Source organism: Fundulus heteroclitus, chromosome 24 (genome assembly GCF_011125445.2).
Source record: "Fundulus heteroclitus isolate FHET01 chromosome 24, MU-UCD_Fhet_4.1, whole genome shotgun sequence".
NCBI classification, from domain to species: Eukaryota; Metazoa; Chordata; class Actinopteri; order Cyprinodontiformes; family Fundulidae; genus Fundulus; species Fundulus heteroclitus.
Genome location: NC_046384.1, coordinates 18321489 through 18343753, shown reverse-complemented (window position 1 = coordinate 18343753; position 22265 = coordinate 18321489). Strand labels below are relative to the sequence as shown.

Genomic DNA, 22265 nt, shown 5'->3' with positions numbered 1-22265 from the left:
TATTACAAAAAAATAACGTTTTATATTAATGAAGTAATTAATTTATTAATTTGAACTATATCTATAGCAGCAGAATATTTAATTTATATGTTGTGGATATTATTATTAATAGGCTTTTTTTTTCCCCTCATTTTTATTTTTTATCTTGTTGTACCAATTCTTATCCTGTTTTGTTTTGGCAATTTTAATGCCAGTTAAAGAAAGTAAATAAAAAAAAGAACATTTTGGAATTTGTGTAAATAAAAGTAACATTTTTGTCCCCGAAGTTTATTTTGAAGTCCATGTTTTCCAATTTCCGGCGTTGTCTCGCTTCCAGTGCGTAATTTGGCGCAGCTGGACTCGCAGGTCTACCAGGAATCTCCCTCCTCCCCACTCTGTCTGTGGAGCTCTCTCGCTGGTAAGGCCGGTGCTCTCGCCCAGGTGTGACATTCCCGGAGTGCCTGACTGGAACCACAGCCGAGAGGATGACGGACCCATCCCCGCCAGACCCCACCGCCGTCCCGGACCCGGCTGCTGGTGCGGGCCCCACGGTGGTGAACGGCCAGTGCGAGCAGACGGACTCCCCACAGCAGCAGGAGAACAACACAGGAAGTCGGGGAGAGGGTTTCAAGATGGACCAGGAGATGAAGATAACAGAAAGCATAGAGGATCAAGGTGGGTGGTGTCAGACATATGTTCATTTATTTTCTTTTATTAGACACTGTGGGTCATTTTTTGTTACTAACAGACTTGTTTTAATAAAAGCTGTTTTACTGAGAAGTCTGTTTACAGGTGTGATTTGAATTATAATAGAAATAACATCTTTTTATGGAGAATTTCTAGGTCCAAAGACTATAAGAGACATTATATCAATATTATTCACAGAGGTGGCATGAAAAATATTAAGGACAAAAGTGTTCATTTAATGAATGAATCAATCAATAGTGCTAAAATATCTTAACACTAAGTAAAATACGAAAACTATAAATAGTAGTTATTAAATATGTTGCCAATTGTATATGATATTTCTAAAAGCATACCTCTTGTGAAATAATTTTCTTCTTATTTTCTCCACGTCATGCATTTATTTACGTTTAGATAAACGTCATTGTGATGCTGTGCGCTGTAGCACAGGTATCGTGAACTCATTTAATCAATACTGAAATAATTACGTACACACTTAGCTTGTGATGATTTACAATCCTTAATTATTTAATTTCTCATCTATTTTTTCAGTAATAACTTTATTACATGATTGGCACATTTAAACTATTGTGGGTAACATATGAATAAATAGATAATAATTTATTTACATTTGACACTTATGGCCCTTCACAGTTGTGTATACAGACCTGAATTCTGATCCATGTGGGTTTTCTGAAACACTGTGCCATAAAGGATCATCATAAAATGAAGAGCTTTAAGGCTTCTTACTAAGCTTTAAGGCCACATAGAAGAAAGGTGAGTTTATATGAGTCCTTTCATACATCCATCTTCTCTGCTGGGTTTACCTTTGTAGGGTCATAGCTGAGTGTTTTGGCAGGTTTTTCCAGCTGATCAGAGGTCAGGATGTCAGTTCAGTTTATTTATACAATGCTTATTCACAAGAGCGTCATTTAAAGACACTTAGGACAAATTCAAACCCAGTTCTATAAAATCCAAATGTATTCAGTTTACATTTTATTGCAAAAACAAAACAAAACAACCTAACATCATCCATCCATTCATCCATTTTTGGATTCAGAAGATTGTACTGTACTAGCCAGTACGAAACAAAAAGAAACATGTGGTTCCTTTCTACCTGCGGGGGCACTGGTTCAGGCGTATTCCTGCTTTTACAAAATTAAAGGCTTGATTGATTGTAAATACAGTAAAATAAGTGATTTATCTTACATAAGTAATTTAGGTTCTTGTGAGATAGGTGGTTATTATCAGGGCACTAAAACAGACATTACCTTCACAGGAACCATTCAGTCAAACCGCTTGAACCTGCAGGGTTTGCTTTATTCCAGTTTTATGGCTTGTTTTTTCTAAGTGCGTCACAAACAGCACTTAGAAAAGTGTTTCATTCAGACTCACTCAGAAGAAGTGCTCGTTTGTTATAATCCAAGGACATTTAGCTGTTATGCGAACGAACTACCAGAAGAGAGTGAAAAGAGAGACACAGTAAGCAACAAGCAGAGAAATCATATACAGACTGAGAATAAAACAAGACGAGGCAGAGTGCACAAAGTCACCAAAGTTATTGGTGGCAGATTGAGAACTTCAAAACAGCAAAGGTTTGGTTTTCCTGAACTCTAAAACGAGTTTCTAAGTCACAAACATCTGATTGTGACTGTGTGTAGGTCTTCTGGAGAGCAGTATGCGCCTGAAGCCTCACGAAGCCCAGAGTTACCGCAAGAAAGCTCTCTGGGTGTCCTGGGCGTCCATCGTGGCCACCATAATCCTGGCCATCGCCGCTTTCAGTGAGTTACAGTTACTTCAACGCTTTTGGTTTTTGTCTGTTTGACTGAAATGCATGGTTGGAAATCGAATGTTTGCTAAGATCTGCGGGTGTGGGCTGTTTGGCCCCTCAGGGGAAGAACTGGTTTGCCGATCGCTGTCCCGCTTCGCAGCACCTTGACAAAACAGGAGTTCTTAAAAGGAAAAGAAAACACGAAAGACAAGCGTCCTGTTTCGTCCGCTGTGCAAACCTTAAACATAAGCAAAGAGTTTGCTCGGGAAGATGAATGCTGTATTCTAAGACAAAAGAAAAAAAGAAACAATCTCTTTACATTTTGGTCTCTGAGACCTGCCGCCACATGCTAATGCTAGTTTCTTTCTTTTCTTTCTTTCTTTCTTTCTTTCACTTTATTTTTAGTAAATTACCCAAAATTAAACACAGGAAACAGTAAAAAAACAAAACAACGATAAACAAACAAACCCACAATTTACCAAAAAATGTCAGATGCTTTTTCCTCTTCTTCTGCATTAGACGTAGATCAGTGCCTAAAAGAGCTCCCACTTTGCTGCTGTGTTGTTGATTAGCATTAGGTGGTGTGTAGAAGACTTCCCGTCCCTCTGAAGACTGCTACTAATGTCACGAAGGGTCATCGATGTGTTTTCATTTGCCCTCCTACACATCAGCTCTCTCTCCATCTATGTGATTGTAGACCTGTTTTTTATTAGCCTGGCAGGGCGACGCACATCGGCTTCTGTCCTCATAAATGAAACATGGCCCCGCTTCCTGATCAGGTGCGGAAATGTGAAGACGAGGCGATGAATGGGGAGGTCGTAGCAGCAGGAACTGCTCTGTCGTTACTCACGCAGTGGTTTTCTTTCATTTGGGGACCATGAATAAAAGGTAGTGTTGCACCGATACCGATACCAGTATGGGACGTGGCTCCGATCCAGCACTAAAATGGTGGTATCGGTATCGGCGAGTACCAACAAATAGGGCACCGATACCATTTTGATGTCTGCATGTCACTTGAACGCAGCCTTCTCTCCCCCGACTACTATTATACATGTTATATAAGTTCATGAAAGTTGCACTATTTTGGCATTTGAGAGCCAAAAGGTTATTCAACTATTGTCACCCATTCCAGGTAGGCAATAAAAAGTTCTACTACCCTAAGTAGTATGCAGTTCTTCATATTTACACACACACACATCAATATCAAACAGATTGTATCGGTATCGGCCAATACTGCACAGCCAGGTATCGGGTATCGTATCGGGGCCAAAAAATGGCATCGCTGCATTACTGATAAAAGGTGTAAACAAACAAAGACACTTCAGTGGTTTAATAATTCTTTTGAGTCATTTCAGTGGTTTCCAAGTTTTTTGTTAATTTATTTCTTGTGCAAGGATTAAAACAGGTATTTAGTTGTAAAACCGACTGCTTTTCAGCGACAATTTAAGACCTTACTGTATTTGTACAGTATCTTACAAAGTATTGTGTTTTTCCACATCATCTCACATATAACCACAACCTTCAATGTAGCAGAAGGAAAAGGATGCATGATTTAGCTGTGGCTAGATGTTTAGGGTCAGGTGGGTTGGGGGTCAGTTCCTGCCTTAGGCAGAGGAGTTGTTCACCAGTGACGGTAGGATGGAGCTGGAGCTGGACATACAGATTGGGGATGATCTGCAGTAATGCGGGCGCTGCTCCAGTCTGTTGTGGTGACGAAAGAGCGGAGCCTAAAAGCTCTGGATTAACAGTCCGTCTACGTTCCGACCCTCACCTATGGCCATGACGTCTGGATCATGACGGACAGATGAGATCCTGGATACAAGCGGCCATAATGACCTTCCTCTGGAGGGTGGCCGGGCTCAGCCTTAGAGATGGGGAGGAGCTCTGTTATCCAGCCGGATCCTGAAGTAGAGCCGCTGCTTCTCCGCATCGAAGGGAGTCAGTTGAGGAGGTTTGGGCATCTGATCAGGATGACCGCTGGGTGCCTTCCTTCAAATGTTTTCAGGGCATGTCCCACTGGGAGGAGACTCCGGGGCAGACCCATAACTCACTGGAGGGACTGAATATCCGTCTGCCCTGGGAACGTCTTCATTCCCCAGAATGAGCTGGAGGGTGCCGCTGGGGAGAGGGATGTCTGGGCTTCCCTGCCGGACCTTTTGCCCCTGTGACTCGATCTCAGATAAACGGAGGACAATGGATGTATGGGGGGTGATTAGGGTTGTTGACCAGCCAAAAGGTGAACTTCCTCCCCTGTCTGACGGCTTTTGTAGGAGCACCTTTCACTGCAGTTACAGCTGAGGTTAGACTCTACCAGCTTTGCACATCTGGAATCTGAAATTTATGTTCTTTTGCAAAATAGCTCAGGCTCAGTCAGATTGGACGGGGAGTGTCTGCGTGGCCTCAGATCCCTAACCGTGTTCAGGTCTGGACTTTGGACCATTTTAACTGAGGAATATGCAACCGCATGACTCGGGTGTTTGCTTTTTGGTGACCCTGCTGACAGGTTTTCAAACCGCATGATGCTGCCACTACTACATTTCTTCATGATGATGATATTCTGCCACACAAAACATTTTGCGTGTAGTTCAAGAAGGTGAGTTTTGTTCTCATCTGATCTTTCACTTTTGCTGTTCCCCCTACGCAGCTTGTTTTTGCAACTTATCCATAGAAGTCAGATCTGTGGAGTGCACAACTATTAGCAGTCCTTTCAACAGATCATCCCACCTGAGCTACAGATGGCTGTAGTTCCTCCAAAGTCACCATGGGCCTTCTGGTTGCTTCTTTGTTTAATGTTCTTCTTGCCTGGTATGTGAGTTTAGGCGGACGGCGGCCATGTCTTGGTAGGTGTACAGTTGGATTCAAAAGTGCGGTACATTTTCAAACTTGAGATACTGCTTTAAGAGTTCAACTATGATTTAAAATTCCAACAAATTTATCGGAGATGAAATTAAACACAGCATGACTAATTACTTCGAAGGTAATTGGTTGGACTTTGATTTAAGGGTATCTGGATAAAGTGGAGTACACTTTTCAGATTTTTCTGTTGACAGCCAACTAAACACTACTTTGTGTCCATAACATTCGAGTTTAGTGACACACCCAATAACTTTTATGATTAAAACAACTTCAGTTGTTTATTTTACATGGAAATTGCCACTAAATTATAGACCTAATTAAGTTATTGTTGACGTTTGAAATGTTGAGTTTTCTAACACTACATGCAGGATTGTATATAAATAATCGAAATAACTTTTTTTAAATTGAGTGTGGATAATGTATTGTGTGTATGCTGTAAGCTAAATGTTTTATACTCTAGTTAATGAACACATTAAGCAGCAGAGTAAATTAGACGTCTCATAGCTTCGTTGTTGTAATTTGAGGCCTTCTCTTTGTGTCACGCTGCGGCGTAAATTAAAATTAGTATGAGTTAGTAAACAGCTCACTGCAGCGGTTGCATAACCTCTCATTAAAACTCTGCTAAACTGTCTGTAAAATTACCGCTGTGCTCAGACACAAGCCAGAGTGTATCTAATATCAGCAGGACGCTCGGTGAGCTTTAGTTTGATATGACTATGATTCCTGCAGAAGAGTCTCATGTTGTCTACTTGTGACAGATATGTACCATAGATGCTACTTATAAAATACTACTTTACACCCGCAAACCTGATTGCCTTTTTCAACATAATTATTAATTTTCCACCCATCCATTATCTATATCCACTTATCCACGCAGGGCTGCGGTGTTGGCGTCTTATCTGCAGCAGCTGCTGGGCCAAAGTCAGGGTTCACCAGGGAACCAACGCCTGCACAGGGAGAACATGCAAACATGCAGAAAACCCCCAAGCCAGGATTTGAACCCAGGGCCTTCTTGCTTCAAGGCAACAGCGCTACTTAATGTTTATTATTATTTAATATTTATGTTATTTGTGCAAAGCTTGCATATAAGTTAAGACTTGCATTTTTAAAATGTATGCCCATTAGATTTAACTTGGAAAACTTTATTTCACTTGTGTATCCCAGGGCTAAACATGGAAACTAGGAACAGTAATCTAGTGTTTATTTTCTAATTATAAATAACTCAATTTTTTTTTTTGTGACTTTTCAGACTTTTATTTTAAATTTCTTTGCACGTAAACAGCTTCCATAGTTATAAAAAGTCAATTTTTAAAAGAGTAATCCTCTCCCCAGAGAAACAGTCCCTTAACTAACCTCAACATCCTATTATTAAAATAACCTAAACAAAAAATAAACGTAAACGTAATAAATGAGATGCATAATTCATACAAACACCCTAAATAATATAATAAAATAATGACCATTTAATTAGAGCTATAGGGTATTAAAAAGAAGTTCTAGTTCAATAGTACACAGATTAAAAAAAGAAAAACATGACAATGATAGTTGGATAAGATGGTTGACTTTTAAGGAAAATTCACAGAAACATGCTTACTGCCTCTTAGAATAATTCACTTCTGCAAGGTGAGGCACAGAACGTATCAGTTTTCTGACTTTTTCATCCCAACCACAAACTTCAATGTATCTTACTGAGACTTTATGGGATCAACCACCACAAAGCAGAGAAAATTGTTAATTTAACCAAAAATGTTTGTGAAATTTCTTGCAGCTATGATGTGCGTTTGCATCCACCCATCAAACTCCGACACGCCTAAATAAAATCCAGTTTCCTTCAGAAAGAGAGTCCAAATGTTCTCCCTTTCATCTCACTGTAAATCCTGTTATTACGGACGGGCAGGAGCAGCAGGACAGTGGAGAAACGTACTTGTTCACGCAGCAGCTCACACCTGATCCCGTATCTGCACATCCTCAGACTGAGACACAGCAGGACTGCTGGAGACCGGCAGTATTTTAGGATGAGAGCACCTGGATGAACAAAACCAGCTCCTGTTTGTTTAAGCTGAACACCGGCTTCTAGACTCCATCGGTCGGCTAAACGTAAAGATACCGGGGAAAGAGAAGCGCTTCAGTCTTATGCAAATCACGGCTGCAGAAACAGCCAGTAATACCAGACAGCTTAGAGCATCTTCTGGTTTCCCTCTTCTCCTGTCTAATGAGACAAGCATCAAAGAAGTGAACAGGAGAGACTTCAGCTTTGCTCCCTCCCGTCTGACTCCTACCCAGCTTCCCTTAGAGCCAATTAGCCATCACTGGGTTTGAATGTGATGGCTGCAGAGCTGCAGCAGTGCTATTTATACAAAATGTCGTTTTCTACGTCTAATAAAGTGGAAGAGACACACTTTTCTTTGCTAAAGTGTGGGAAATATTTGGGATTGATTTTTAGAAATGGAAGTAATCAAAAAGGCAACTCATGCCCATCTAAGATCTTTCCTCGTGGCAGCAGGATGATCACGAGAAAGGTGAAGTTTAGAGGCGGATCGTTGATGATCTGAAGGCAGCTGGGACCACAACCACTGTTAAACCACAGGTAGCTTTGCATCCTCCAGCTGTAGACTGCTGACCTGTACACGACACAGTTTGCCAGCAAACAACTCAGAAAAAGGGAGCGGAAACTCAGAGTTGCCAAGAAACCTAAAGGATTTAGCGAAAGAGGATTGGGCTGAAATATCTACTGAGATATGACTAGAGGTAAGACGCTCCTAGAAACATCTTAGCTTTGTTCTTCCCAATGAACACTCCTCCACCAAGTCATGTTATGCTTTCGGATAAAGCACTTTTTGTATAATTTCTAATTTTGGAGATGCACAATACAATATTTGATCACAAAAAAGATAAAGCACTTGATTTTTTACTTTAAATTTTTTTTAGAGTGTAAACACTTAGTAAGGCGGCAGAAACATCCACTGTGCCTTCATTGCGTGATGATTCGGAGATCTCCAGAGCTCCAAAACCTGAAACGTTGCACAATTAATGCCAAATAAACAGCAGAGCGTGATGTTTGTTCAGCTTTCTCAAAGGTACATATCAGGTTCCCTGTAAACAGAATACCATGTTTAAGCAACCTCCTTGCACTGCTGTTGCTTTTGTGATGAGTTTGGGCTCCTCGCTATGCCGGGAGACCTCCAGGACCCATCCGCTGTGTTCTGGCTCATAAAAGAACACGGTTGTTCAAGATTTCCACACCGCATTGTCCCATCCAGGGACTCTGAAATATGGAGAAGTCTTCCTGTAAACCATGATGGTTCCACCACCATGCTTGACGGTGCAGATGCTGACCTCTAGATCAAATCATTACTTTCCGTCAAAAACAGCACAATCAGTCCCTGGACTCCTGTAAATTCAGGGTTGCAGATGATCGGGTCCAACCTGGCGTGTATCGTGTCTTCCCAGGCTTGTCCGTTCTTATTTGCTTTCATTTGAACAGCTGTCCGTTCCAGGCTACTCCTCCCTGCTCGTTTTAAAGTAAATTGTGCACATTAAGTCGGGTTTTCTTTGGCTAAAACCGTCACACAAACGACGCGCAGCTCCACTCAGAGAATCTACTGTTTTTGAAATTAGATGAGGAGGAAATATTCAGGCTGCGGCTCCACAGGCTTCAGGTGTCATAAAAGGATCCCACTCACTGATTTGTATGCAGGGCAGTTCTCATTCGCGGCCGACAGTTTGCAAGGCGAGCGCGCCGGCTTCGGTGTCTGTTTTCGTTTTGATCTTCTCCGTTGGAAGCAGGAGTGGTGGATCGGGCCCATATCCTTGAGAGGGTGACAGAAAGTAGATGAAACAATAAGAGAGGAGAGGAGAAGGGAGCTCACGCCGCAGGAGGGGCAGAAAAAAAGAGCAGATAGAAGAAAAAGAAACGATGTGAGCAACTAGAAGGAAAGGGTTGCTTCTGTATGCAGGGCTGTTGCAGGCCCCCTATGAGTTTTTCTAAAAATAACATAAAGAGGAGGATTCCTCCCCTCTTTCTGCTTGTATCTCTCTATCTTTGCCTTTTTCCTCCTGCTAATGCAGGTGCATCTGTTTCCTTTTTACATAGAAATGAAATTAAGATTTCAGCTCCTCTTGTCCCGTGTGGCTGGTTTGCTGCAGAAGTTTACAGAGAGTCAGACGGATCTGTTCTCCACCAGATCTGCACAAGGATTGATTATCTATAGAAAGCATTTATTTTAATTTGAATGAAGTCCAGTGTGCAAATGTATCTGAAAATAATAAAGGTCTTATTCTGTGTTCTCTTCCAGCTGTGTCCATCATGCGCCACAGCGCCTCTGCTTTCGGCTTTGCTGTAAGTCCCGTCTGAAGCGTCCACACCGGCACATCCCAGAGCTGGAAAAGGGGGGGAATGTCGCGGAGAGCATGCTAAACGCTTTTTGTTTTCACCCTGCAGTTCGACGCCATGCTGGACGTGCTGTCCTCGGTCATCGTGCTGTGGCGCTACAGCAACGCGGCAGCTGTGCATTCAGCGCACCGCGAATACATGTGAGTGCCGCCAGCCCTGCAAAAGTATTCACACAACGGGTCCCATTACAAGCAGAAAGCTCGGGCTATTGTGTTGGGAGTCATAAAAGAAGTTATCCTAAAGTTTGAAGCTGTGCTGGCCCGATCCTCTTGGGGGGCCCTAAGCAGAATTTGATTTGGGGGCCCCCCTCCCACCATGCAGAATCACCTATGCTAGAAGATGATTGATACAAATGTCACGGTATAATGTTATAGTGAATATTATAATAATAATCAAATTGTTTTGTGATTTTTCATATTGAAACAAAAGACATCCCATTCAAAGCATACAGAACAAAAGAGTGGGACTCAAAATTTACATCACAAAAACAGCTAAAAAAAACACAGACAAACTAACGAAAAGACAGATTCTACTACCATACACACCACCAGTGTTCCAGTTAAAACTAGATACATATAATTATTATCATTGTGGTTGTTATTGCCATTCAAACCTGAGGGGAAAAAAAGGGGGTGGCGAAGTCGCTAGTTATGCTGAAGCAGATGAAAATTCAGATTTAAAATAGGAAATAAAAGGTTGCCAGACCTTGAAATATCTCTTAGTGTTTCCCTGTAAAGTAATTCTAAGAAGTTCCAACTTTAGGTGTGCCATCACCTCCTCTACCCATCTTTTGTGAGTTGGCAGTGCTGCCTTTATCCAATTAAATAAAATCAATCTTCTGGCCAACAATGACGACAATGCCATTGCTTTCCTTTGAAAGCAATGGCATTGTCGTCATTGTCGTTAATTCTGTTTCCCCCGGTGCCACACCAAAAATGGCTACCAAAGGAAAGGGTTCAATATTTTTCTTGTAAATGGATGAAAAGGTTTTGAAGATTCTGATCCCGAATTCTTTGAGCCTGGGGAGAGACCAGAACATTTGAGATGTGTTGGCTGGAACATCTTTACATCTAGGGCAAGTAGGATCAGCTCCCTGGTAAATTCTTGCCAATTTGTCCCTCGTGAAATTAAGTCTGTGTACCACTTTAAACTGTGTTAGTCCATGTCTAACACATACAGACGAAGAATGCATGTGTTCTATTGCCCACATCCATTCATTATTTGATATGTCCAGCTCTAATTCTTCCTCCCATTTCCTTTTTATGTAGGCAAGGGATGGGGAAGCCACCCTCTGGATAACATTATTGGAAGAGGCTCGATTGCCAGATCAAAGAGCAGGGGTGACAGAGGACATCCCTGTCTTGTTTCCCTGAAACAGAGGGAATGGGTCAGATATTATGTTATTCATTCTTACCATATCTTGGGGATTCGCATATATTAACTCAATCCACGAACGAAATTTTGGACCAAATCCCAATCTCTCAAGGATGTTAAACAAATTAAGATACTGTATTCTATCAAAGGCTTTGTGGGCATCTAGGAATATTACAATCTCTTGATCAATGTTACCATCAGCAGTGTATATCACATTAAAAAGGCAACGGAGATTACTAAGAAGTTGTTAACCAGCAACAAATCCTGTCTGGTCAGGATGTATTATATTACTTATAACAGGCTCGATACTTGCTGCTAGTACTTTGGTCAATATCCTATAATGACATCAGACTAGACTCACTGGACGAAATGATTCACATTTAAGTGGATCTTTATTTTTCTTAAGGGTCACCGAAATCATAGCCTGTGACTGTAGCGAATATTATAAACGAATACAGTGCGGTTATGTATTGATATAAAATAAGTTAATAAACGATACATAAAAATACTTCAATCTTTTTTTAAACGTCTGAATACAATCTGTCACAAAACAAATTAAATAAATTATTTTATCATCATTCATTCATTCATTTATATCACTTGTTTGAGTTATTAAATTGTTAATTGTAAAAAAAAAAAGGGGCCCCTGGCCACCAGGGGCCAACTTTGGCTGCTTAGTTCGCTTATGCCTCGGGCCGGCCCTGGTTTGAAGTGGCTGAGGCTGAGGGACGACGTTTGAAGCCCAAATGTCCTGAAGAAGCAAATGCACCATCTAGAAAGTTGCAGACCGCCTTGATTAGGCTGATTAAGTTCACCTGTGGCTGGAGCTGCAAACCAGGACAGGGACCTGAGAAGATGAGGAAGCGCAGAGCTTTAGTTCAAAGAAAACTCTTTTAGCCGGACAAATAAGTGGTTGCTTTAGGGAAAGCTTTTTAAAATAAAGCTGATCTCAGACTGGGGAACCCGATAGGAAGCTTCTTCCAATGGGAGGCCAGGTAAGCTGGCCAAACCATTGTTTTCTCTTCCCTGATAAAAACAGACCCATTACCTGTTGTCTCCGTTATGTTTAGTCTCACACACTTAACTAACTTTACCAGCTTAGCTGCATCTGTAAATTCTTATAAATTGAGATTTTCTGTGGTAGATTAAAACAAGGCAAATGTGAATTTATTTATGCAGCACAATAAAAACAGAAGTTGGCCAAAGTGATTCATAAGCAAAATGCTTAAACAGCATAAACAATAAGACAAATTAATGAAATACCACCTAGGACTTTAAGATCTATGTTGGTCTGGTTCTACTTCTGCTTCATAAATGGTATACAGATGAAATTGTAGATGAAGAAAGGACATGTGGTTTTCACTTTGTCCTTGAGAAGTGTACTGTTTATTTGGATTGAGTACCTTTTACTCTGATACGTCTTTTTGGAATGGACTGTCAGTAGTCACTTAAATGGAGTCCACCTTGGTCTAATTTATCATCAGTATAAATCCAGCTGGTGTGTATGGGCTTCAGGTCGACCTTCTAATCTAAACATACAGCCAGAGTTACAGTGATTTAGCTCAAAGCATTTGTGTTAGTGTGGCCCAGAGCCAAATCTAATTGAGAATTCATGGCAAGATTTGAACTCTAAGGTTCACAGATACTCTTGATCGATTAAGACCAAGCTTCAGCTGTTTTGCAAAGGACAATTCAGAAAAATTCCTGGATGTGTAACGCTGGTAGAGGACGACTCAGTGGGAAACTTTTCAGTTTAATTTGAAACAAAACATTTTAAAAAAACATTTCTAATTTCCCCTTAAATTAACAATAGTGCACCACCTTGTGTCTGCCTATCACATGAAATTTCAACAAAAATCGTTAATGTTTGAAGTTTTAATGTGACAAAATGCAGAAAATGCCAAGGGTGCTGAACTGTCCATGCTCGTTTAAAGTGTGACCAAATTGTTCAATGTGTGCGAGCATGTGGGAGGTCTGCTTTGTTCTGCTGAGAGCTTTATCAGACACTGAGTCTTTTCAGCTCCGCCAGCCTCAGTCCGATGGGACTGATCCCAGACCAGACCCCTCAATGGCTTATCGCCGCCTCTCTGAGAAAAGGCAGAGTGTGTGTTGAGATGTCAGCCATTCAGCGTCACCTGAATGCCGAGCCACCTAACCCCCCGAAAGAGGGAAGGGAGGAAAAAGCGTGCCACATTGTGCCGTCTACAGCAACAAGACCTTGAACTCATCACACTCCAAGTCCCCGACAGAGGCTTCGGTTACAGAGGGAATCAGATAAAAGCCAAAGCTTGCTGTCTGCGCTGCTTCTGGAGGAGCATATGTTGGATTCTCACACACACACACACACCCAGGAGTGAAGATGTGTCACGGTCTCAGAGGAGTATCGAGTAATTGCAGGAGAGACGACGGATGAGATCATATCCTCTGGAGGAGAGATGGAAACATGCACTGAAAAACACTCACTGAAGAATCAAGGATGTGCAATGCAGCAAAACTGTCAGATAGCCTTAAACTCTCTCAATCTTTTATACTCTGAAGGTACATGTGTAAAATACACCAAGATAGACCAGTATATATGGAGGGATTTTTAGGATTAGTTAGAGCTTTTTACTTTACTGTGCAAAATACCAATTATTTCTGATTTCCTTTTTTTTCCCCCATCTCATCAATATAAACAGAATTTAAGTTTTCTGGACCCTAAAATATGAGAAAAAATATGTTGGACAATTATGTCCGTTGTCAAAGTAGCGTGGATGTTCTAAACTTAACTAATGAATTATGAGAAAAAGATGTTTTTCTCTCAAATTCTACAATAATTATTCATGTAAAACATGGATTTACTTTTAATATAAGTAAAAGCAACAAACTGAACAAACACTCTAATTATTTCTGAAATGAACATTCAAATATTATCTAGTGGGATTAAAGGATTACTGCTCTCTCGTGTTCAATGAAAGGGTTTCACAGTCTAGTTTAGAATTTTAATATTTAATAGCTAATGCTAATTTGACAGTGAGAAAAAGGGAATGAACTAAAAATTTCAAAATCATCTGGTAATCCAGGAAACTGAACCAGAATATTGCGGATAAAACGGTGTTTTTAAAGTTATGAGGGATTGCTGCTGAATCAGAGACTCGATGCAATTGCCTGAATTACTTGAAATAACAAACTACACTTAGCTGCGTTGTTTTATAACTAGGATTGAATTGTTCATATGTTTCACTTTAAAAAATCTTGACCTGTTTTTGTAACCTGCCTAGAGACATTTGTTGTGATATGAGGTGAAGTAAACAGAGGCTTCTGTGGGTCACACAAGGCTGATAACTTCCTCTGAAGCCTTTGTGTTTCTGCCACCTCAGTCCTGTACCTGGAAGGAGGGAGGATCAGCTTCCAGCATCACAACTGATTTAATCTGCACCAATATCTGCCCCCCCCCCCCCCCCCCCTTTACAGGCAAGATGTGTTTTCCTCTCCTGGTACTGGCTTCTGGCATGCCTGGATGGTTCTGTGGCCCCGTTTTGTTTCTGTTCGGAGCGTCTACTCAGCAGCTTGCAGAAGGCCTGCTCGGCCAATCAGAACTGGTCGTATTGGATGCACAAGCCAGCCGATAAGAAACCGAACCAATTGGGTTTTACTGATGATCAGAGTAGGATCTCCATGAAAAGATCAACACAGCAGACTTGATGATTCCTCCAGCTAACTGGAGAAGCTCCTCCAGTGATTTACATCCAGACCAGGACCAGGCTTCCCGGCTCATGCAATCAGAAATCATCTTCACAAGTAGAACCGACTTGTACAAAATGCAATCTCGCAGCAGCACGAGATTAAATTAACTCGTATGCATCTTAACTGGGGGCTCTTTGTCTGCGCGTTTCCCTTTTTGATTGAGGTTGTTTTGGAGACAGCCGCTCGCTTTTAACAGCTTAGCGAAGAAACTACCGATGCACTGCCGAGGGATCGCTGTTATTCTTCTTAATTTGTCGACCTGTCTGCGTTTCATAAAAGATACAGCTGAACAGTAAAACCCCGAGGCGGTCTGGTTACCAAGGTAACACACCTGAGGGGAAAACAGATGACATTAAAGACTTTTTTTTTTCTTTTGTTGAAATAAAATCTGAAGCTCTTTTGAAACAGAAACATCCTTTGTTCGCACCCCAGTTGTCAGACTGTGATGCAGTCTTTCTGTCGTGTGTATTAAACGTAACGGGAGCCATATTCCACTCACAGCTGAAAGCTTCACTCACCGTTTCAGTAGCAGAGGAATCAGCAGCACAGGCATTGTACGTTTATGTGCAGTAAACAGGGAACCGGTGAGTGGGGGATGCTGGGCTCCGCTGCGTGTTTTGTCCTGCTGCGGACTTCCCAGAGGGATGTTGTGTGTTACCTTGGTTACCTCATCCAGTGGAAACCCAGGACTCGGAGTTGCTTCGAGAGCAGCCTTCAGACATCGAGCGCATTCACTGCGGCAACCATGCATGACCAGGACATACGCTCCAGCTGGCTTCTGTATCCCCCCCAGACTCGGTTAATTGGACAAAGGTTGTTAAAGGACATCTGCTGCTTCTCAGTCAATACTCAGAGCGCATCTCACAACACTGTAGGGATGTTAGCCCGCTTTCAGAGCAATTCAGGAAAATCATTTTTTGTTTTCCTCTAGACTTAACCACAAACTTCCTATCTGGAGTTTATGTGAAGAATCCAGAGTCAATACTTTGAAATTTAAACTGGAACGTCCCCTAAAGTCGGTGCAGCAGGATGGTACCCGACATCGGCATTCATGATGGCTGCTACTTGCAGCAGCATTGAGTAAAACCTCACACTATGACCTGTTTGCAGCAGCTCTCTATTATTTATGTAACATTTAGTCAGTCGTACAGGTGCTGCCTTTCAGTGTTCATCAGACAAGGATGTTTCAGCTGTAGTTGCACAAAATACCACCTAGAACAGCGTTATTGTCATTGTTGTTTTAACAACATTGCGAGGCTCCATGTTTTTTCCTGCTGTCCGACGGAGGGAAACTGGAAACAAGGTGGAGATGACGTAATCTGCAACTCATGAGTTCTGACCTCCGAGGCAAAAGGAAGCTTCTTGGGGGTATGTCTCTAGCAGCTTTGCACATTTAGAGACGGAGACTTTTGCCCCTTTTATCACTCCAGAGAAGCTTTGAATGGAGAACAAATGGGAGCAGCAATATCTCCAAGTCTAGCCACAGATTCACAACTGGATTTATATCTGGTTGTTGTACGGCTGGAAGATGAAACTCCACCCCAGTTTAAAGTTTTTGGTGGTTTTAAACTAGTGTCTGTGTTTTTCTGCTCAGTCCATCTTCCATCATCTCTAACCACCATGATGCTGCCGCCCCCCTGGTTGACAATGGGGTTCTGTTTTAAAGGGGAACGGCCAATATTAGTTTTTCTGCAGACACACTGTTTTGATTGTTGCTGTGGTTTCACCTCAACCACCTGAGCTGTGGGTTAGTGCAGCTGCTCCAGAGTTACTATGGGCCTCTTGGATGCTTATTTGATCAATGTTCTCCTTACCCGGACAGAAAGTTTAGGTGGGCATCCATGTGTTGTTAGGCTTGCAGGTATGCCATACTGTGTCCACTTTCAAATCAGCTCTGAGATGGTCAGTGCTTTAGATTTCACCACAACCCCGAACTGTCGGCTGTGTTACTGTCTTCATGGATAGTAGGTGAAAAAATATAATAAAACAAGCAATAAAATTACAATTTAAAAACAGGTAAAACCATAAAAACAACAGGATATTAAAATAATATAGATTGTATCTGATCACCATCTGACTTCTCCTCCTCCTCCTCAGAGCCTGTATGATCCTGGGCGTGATCTTCATCCTGTCCTCCGTGTGCATCATGGGAAAGGCCATCCATGACCTGGCCACCAAGCTGCTGCCTGAAGTGGTGAGTAACTATTGTGCACACAGATCTACGAGGTAATCATTATAAAGCCAATCATTTATTACCCAGACAATACTAGATCAGCCTTTGCTGTAAGAGTGTGCAGTAAATACCAGAGATGAGTGAGAGCTTTCCATTAAAACATCCACAATATGGGTAAATATGCTGTAAATTATAGCAGCGGTAGCAGCGACAGTCACACGGCTAAACAAGGCACCTGACCTTCGGTCTGACCAGATGAACTGGAGCTTGGGAATGCTAGCCAAATGCCGGGTGCATAATCAGATGTTTTAGTGGAATCTGTAGGACTTGTCCCGCCAGGACGAGGACACTTCTCTGCTGTCCGGGTGTCTGCCAGGGACAAGGATTTTAGACTTGGAGAGAGCCCAGCTCAGTTTGGGCTTGTATCTAATAATATCTGTACCTCACTGAATCCAAATCATACAGCGTCCAGACAGCCATGGCACATATTTACATGAAGCCGAGTCTGTCCCTGTCTGGCCTTTCAGAAAGGATTTGACTGGAGTCTGAACTTAAAGTATTTTCGTTGGTCGGATCAGGTCCTGCTGGCGGTAATAAATAAAAATGGGGACTGCTAGTCTGGATGTCGGTAAGCAGCTGAAAGGCTTCAGCCTGGTAGTTTATCTCTAAGAGAAATAACAAATATCTGTTTTGTCATGACTGCAGCATGGAGATTCAGTGTAGAACATGCTCTCTTAATTAAATATTATAATATAAAAGGAGCCCTTAACAGACTAAACACACCAAGTTCAACCTTAACAAGAACTTGTTCTAAATTCAGTTCAACCAGGTTGAAATGAATTGATCCAGGTTCAGAGTTCACCATCCATACTTTCTGAACTAGGACCCCTACTCCATCATGAACTAGTTCTTATTCATTTATCATTGTCTGAAGCAAAGTTTAAAAACATAGATATCATATTCCCCCCTGTCGTCTTTGATCACATAAAATGTTTTTAATAATGTCTGAATCCCCAAAACAGCTGCTTTCATTTACAGATTCATGGTATTTTGTTGTCGGAAAATAAAGCAGGCTCTTTAGACTACATCTGTGATAGCAGTCACTTTGGACTCTTATTACCAAAAATTCAGTGCAGATGTGATTTAGCATGGGGTTGTCTTGTTTAAGCTGTTTGTGCTCAAAAACCAAAATAATACCGATTTAACTGACTGAGTTAAAGTTGTCTAGCAAAAAAGGGGACAGACACACTGAGTTATAACTCTTCAGTCAAAAGGAAAACAAAGTATATTTATATTTGGAAAATACAGAATTTTGGTTTGAGTGGGTTAAAGCACTATGATCATCCTAATTAACTTCCTGATGCTGATTAAACCTTCAATTATGTAAAATAAAGACAATCTGTGATGTTTTTTCTGCTGTACCTGCAGGGATGGTCTGAAAAGAGTTAAACGTGTAACTGAACGCAGCTGCAGTTTTACTGTGTCTCCTGCCAATAAACACAAAACCAGGCTGCAACAAAACTCGGTTTGTTAGTTTTGAGGGGTTTGGCCTAAGAATTGAGTTATTATTGCATAAAGCGAAGCCAACTTGGTGACGTTTCTGCATGACATATCCAAAAATATTACCGTTAAAAACACTGCATACTCTTTGGGTCAGCCTTCCATGAAGGATCTTTAAAAGATGTCTGGGGGTGAGCTGCGCTCCCTTCAAGTACATCATGTAAAAAACAGCATTGTTTTCAAAAATGTAAATTTAATTCCTGAAGGCAATAATGGTAGACACTGATCATATGACCTGCTACTTGATTAGGTTTCATTTAAATTTAAGAAAGTATAGAAGTACATTTTAAAAAAGTAATAAAATAATAAATAGTATTGATAACTGGATTAAACAAAAATGTGCATCTCTCCTGCAAACGATAATATGCTTAAGATGGAAAACCACATATGGAAAGAAAGATTTTCATTGAAATCAGTTGAGTGGGCTGATCAGAGTTAAGTATGGATGGCCTTTAGTGGACAGTGGATCCGTTTTAGAGACTAAGACATATCGTCTCACTATTTCTGACATATTTTCATTGGCCTGCCAGTAAAAACAACAACAAACATTTAAATATAAAGAGCCACCACCACAATGCTTCTGTGTGTGGAAGCTTTTCTTAACAAGACACAGGCCAGTTTTCTTTTTGGCTTAAAGGCTTATTCTGTTTTATCAGATCAAAAAGTTTTTACAGTCATCTTTAGCTTCTGGGTGTTGACTAAATGTATTTTTTTAAACACTGGTTATTGTCAACCCAGCTTTGTTTTGTGTGTGGAGCGAAGGGTTAAGTGGACTTATGAACAGACGGATCAGTTTCCTGATGCGCAGCAGTGCCTTCTTCCTTGTTTGGCTTCATTATTTACCTTTTCTAGGAAGGTTAATTTATATTCTGTATTTCATAATTAAGTTAAAGTTAATTCTTACCCTACAATAATTAAACTACGATCAATATTGTTGAAACCCAGTAGTTGATTTTAATGTCTGTTCAATAAAATTAGAGGGTTTCCAGAAAATATGCTAAATAATGATAAATAAGGTACGCAGGAGGCAGTTAGTCTCTAGTTTTGTGGTTTTCGTTTTTTCCAAACTTGCTCTTTTCCACCGACGGTGAGAATGAGGCGTAACCGTGTCGGAGCTGCAGGATGAAGCATGTCAGAAATCTCAGGTGTGAGGACTCGGCGCCGTTGACACTTCTGCAAATAGCTTCACCACCCTGTTGCTAGGCAGTAGCGGTCGCCGTAGAAACTGTGCAGGGGCTAAATTGGATAATTAAAAATAATCATCATAAATTTACTGATCTTGTACATGAGCAAATTTTAAAAAGTATGTTATTATTCCTGATACCTGTTTTGACATTAACAGAAAACCACAAACTTCACGTATTTCTTTGGGAGTTTTTGTGTGAGACCAGCAGGAGGCTGCGTCTGGTTGTGAATGAATGAGATTCTTTCTTTGCTCTGAATAAATGCTGAAGTTTAAAGCAGGATTTGGTTGGAAAATAATAATCCAAGCTTTACAGAACAACTGCAAACCTGCCTCGACATGACTGTCCACCTAAACTTACTGGATGGGCAGGAAGAGCATTAGTTAGTTTTTGGTCAGAAAAGCAACCAAGAGGTCCGTGCTTTTCTTGTTGTTAGCCTACATGCAAAGCGTCGTGTGTGTGGAAGAAAACCAACACTACACATCGTCCTGAATATAAATACAGGGACATACTGGAAGAAAACCTATTAAAGACTTTAGAAAGGACAACAACCCTATACATCCAGCCATGAGACGGAGCCAAGTAGTCATGTTAGAATGGCCTAGTCAAAGCCCAGACTCTACACTGCAAAAACTGATCTAAAAATAAGTAAAATGTTCTTAAAATGTGTGTTTTTGTCCTAGATTTGAGCAGGTAAATAAGATTATCTGCCAATGAAATGAGTATTTTGACCCCTAAAATAAGATAATTAGACATCCTGCACTTGAAATAAGATGATGGAGATGAATTGTTCCTATTTTAAGTGCAGAAGTCTTATTCCAATGGCAGATCATCTTATTTACCTGCTCAAATCAAGGACAGATGCACTCATTTTAAGAAAATATTACTTATTTTTACTTCCATTTTTGCAGTGTAATCTAGTTGAGAGAATAAGACTTAAACTGATGTTCACCATGGCTCTCCATCGAGTCTGACTGATGAGCTAGAGATTCATTTACAAGGAGGAATGGGTCATTAGATCAGGGATGTCTAAAGAGCAGCTCGGGGGCCGTTTGTGGCCCCAGACTAGAATAAATAATGGTCCACTGACCAAGGCAGCACTTTTCAGATTTTATTTGTAATGGATTATTTTCTTTGGCCTTCACAATTTTGCGCTACACTGTGTTGGTCTGTCAAATAAGATCTACCCACAAACATGTTGAAGGTTTTATTTGGAATGTGAGAAAACATGAAAAAGAGGTGAGAGGCTCTACATATTTGTGCTCTGAATGAAAACGGAGAAACGTTATTTTTACCGACGATTGACCGTCATTGCACTTAAAAATCTGTCTGTACGTGGATCTACTTTAACCATGTGTTAATATTTATCGATCAGCCTCAGAGCAAAGAGCTACCAAGCCTAGGTAACGCACCCAGGTTAGAAATTCAATTAGTTTCCCAAATGCTGCATTGATTTATTGGACCAACTGTGTTTTCACTCCATTCATCTGCTGCTGCAGAGAAGAAGACAGACGGTGGTGATACACGGCGAGCGCCACAGCGTAAACAAAGGCTGACAGATTGTGTTTTTCTCCTCATCTCACACTCTCTCATTGTAACACCAGGGCAGCATAAGAGTCAGGAGCCTTTCAACCTTCCTCCCTGTGCCAGGGTTGGAAATAAGGTTAATTTCCCCCCATCCTCATGAAATGTTAATGAGGTAAGCAGCTGCTTAAATATGCAGGGTTAGGGGGAGGGGATGTGTAAAGGAGGGTGGTTGGTTTGACGCCCGCCTGCTCCCGCTCTGCTTCTCTGGGCCCAATTAACGTCAGTAACGTCCGCCACAAAACTCATCTCTGCATTGAGGTGAAAGCCTGAAAACCTTCAACAGGCGCTCCACTTTTTTTTAGTGACCTCAGTGAGGTAAGATGTTCATTTCAAGGGTGTAAAAATACTGCATGTCGCACAAATATCCACTTTTATCTAAGAGGGGAAAGAAAGAAAAGAGAGAACCTCAGATTTGATACCCAGCTGGTTCAGTCAGCTTTTGGCACCAGGACCGCCACAATAAACGCGTCACTTGGTCAGATTCAGCTGATTTAAAGGCACTTTGGTACCAAAGCTGTTTGGACAAGCGTACGCTGCCCTGCCTGAAAACGTGGCCTCCGTCTCAATCAGGAAAGAGTTCCTTTATAAAGGTTAATCTTAAGAAATGAGAATATTGTGGAAAGGGTTAAACATTAGTCACTCATTTCAGAAAGTGAAATTCACATTTTATCTAGATTTGTTACACAGCGGGAATCATTTAAAGTTTTTTTTCTTGTGATTATGGTTTACAGAAAGTGAAAACCCAAAGTCCAGAACCTCAGAAAATTTGAATAACACATAGGATCAAGTAAAAAAACTTTGTAAGCAGAAACGTCAGACTCAGTACTTGGTTGGGTTCCTTCTGACTGCATTACTTTCATAGCTGCCTTTAGCTTCATCTGAAATGTTGGGTCTGGTGTCTATTATCTTAATCTGGACAATACTCCATAGGTTCTTTTGTTTTGGTACCTTTAGCAGGCCGGGCAGACATCACGTCCC

General features: G+C 41.1%; 1 protein-coding gene across 1 annotated transcript in view; it reads left to right on the top strand.

Moving 5' to 3' along the window:
• Positions 1–316: 316 nt before the first annotated feature.
• The window catches only part of LOC105932546 (transmembrane protein 163), a 28415-nt gene continuing 6466 nt past the window's right edge, over positions 317–22265 (top strand). The window contains exons 1-5 of the mRNA XM_021321098.2: positions 317–654; positions 2325–2444; positions 9586–9629; positions 9732–9823; positions 16881–16977. Coding sequence (XP_021176773.1) covers positions 465–654; positions 2325–2444; positions 9586–9629; positions 9732–9823; positions 16881–16977 — 543 coding nt within the window. The 5' untranslated portion in view covers positions 317–464. The remainder of the gene's footprint in view (positions 655–2324; positions 2445–9585; positions 9630–9731; positions 9824–16880; positions 16978–22265) is intronic.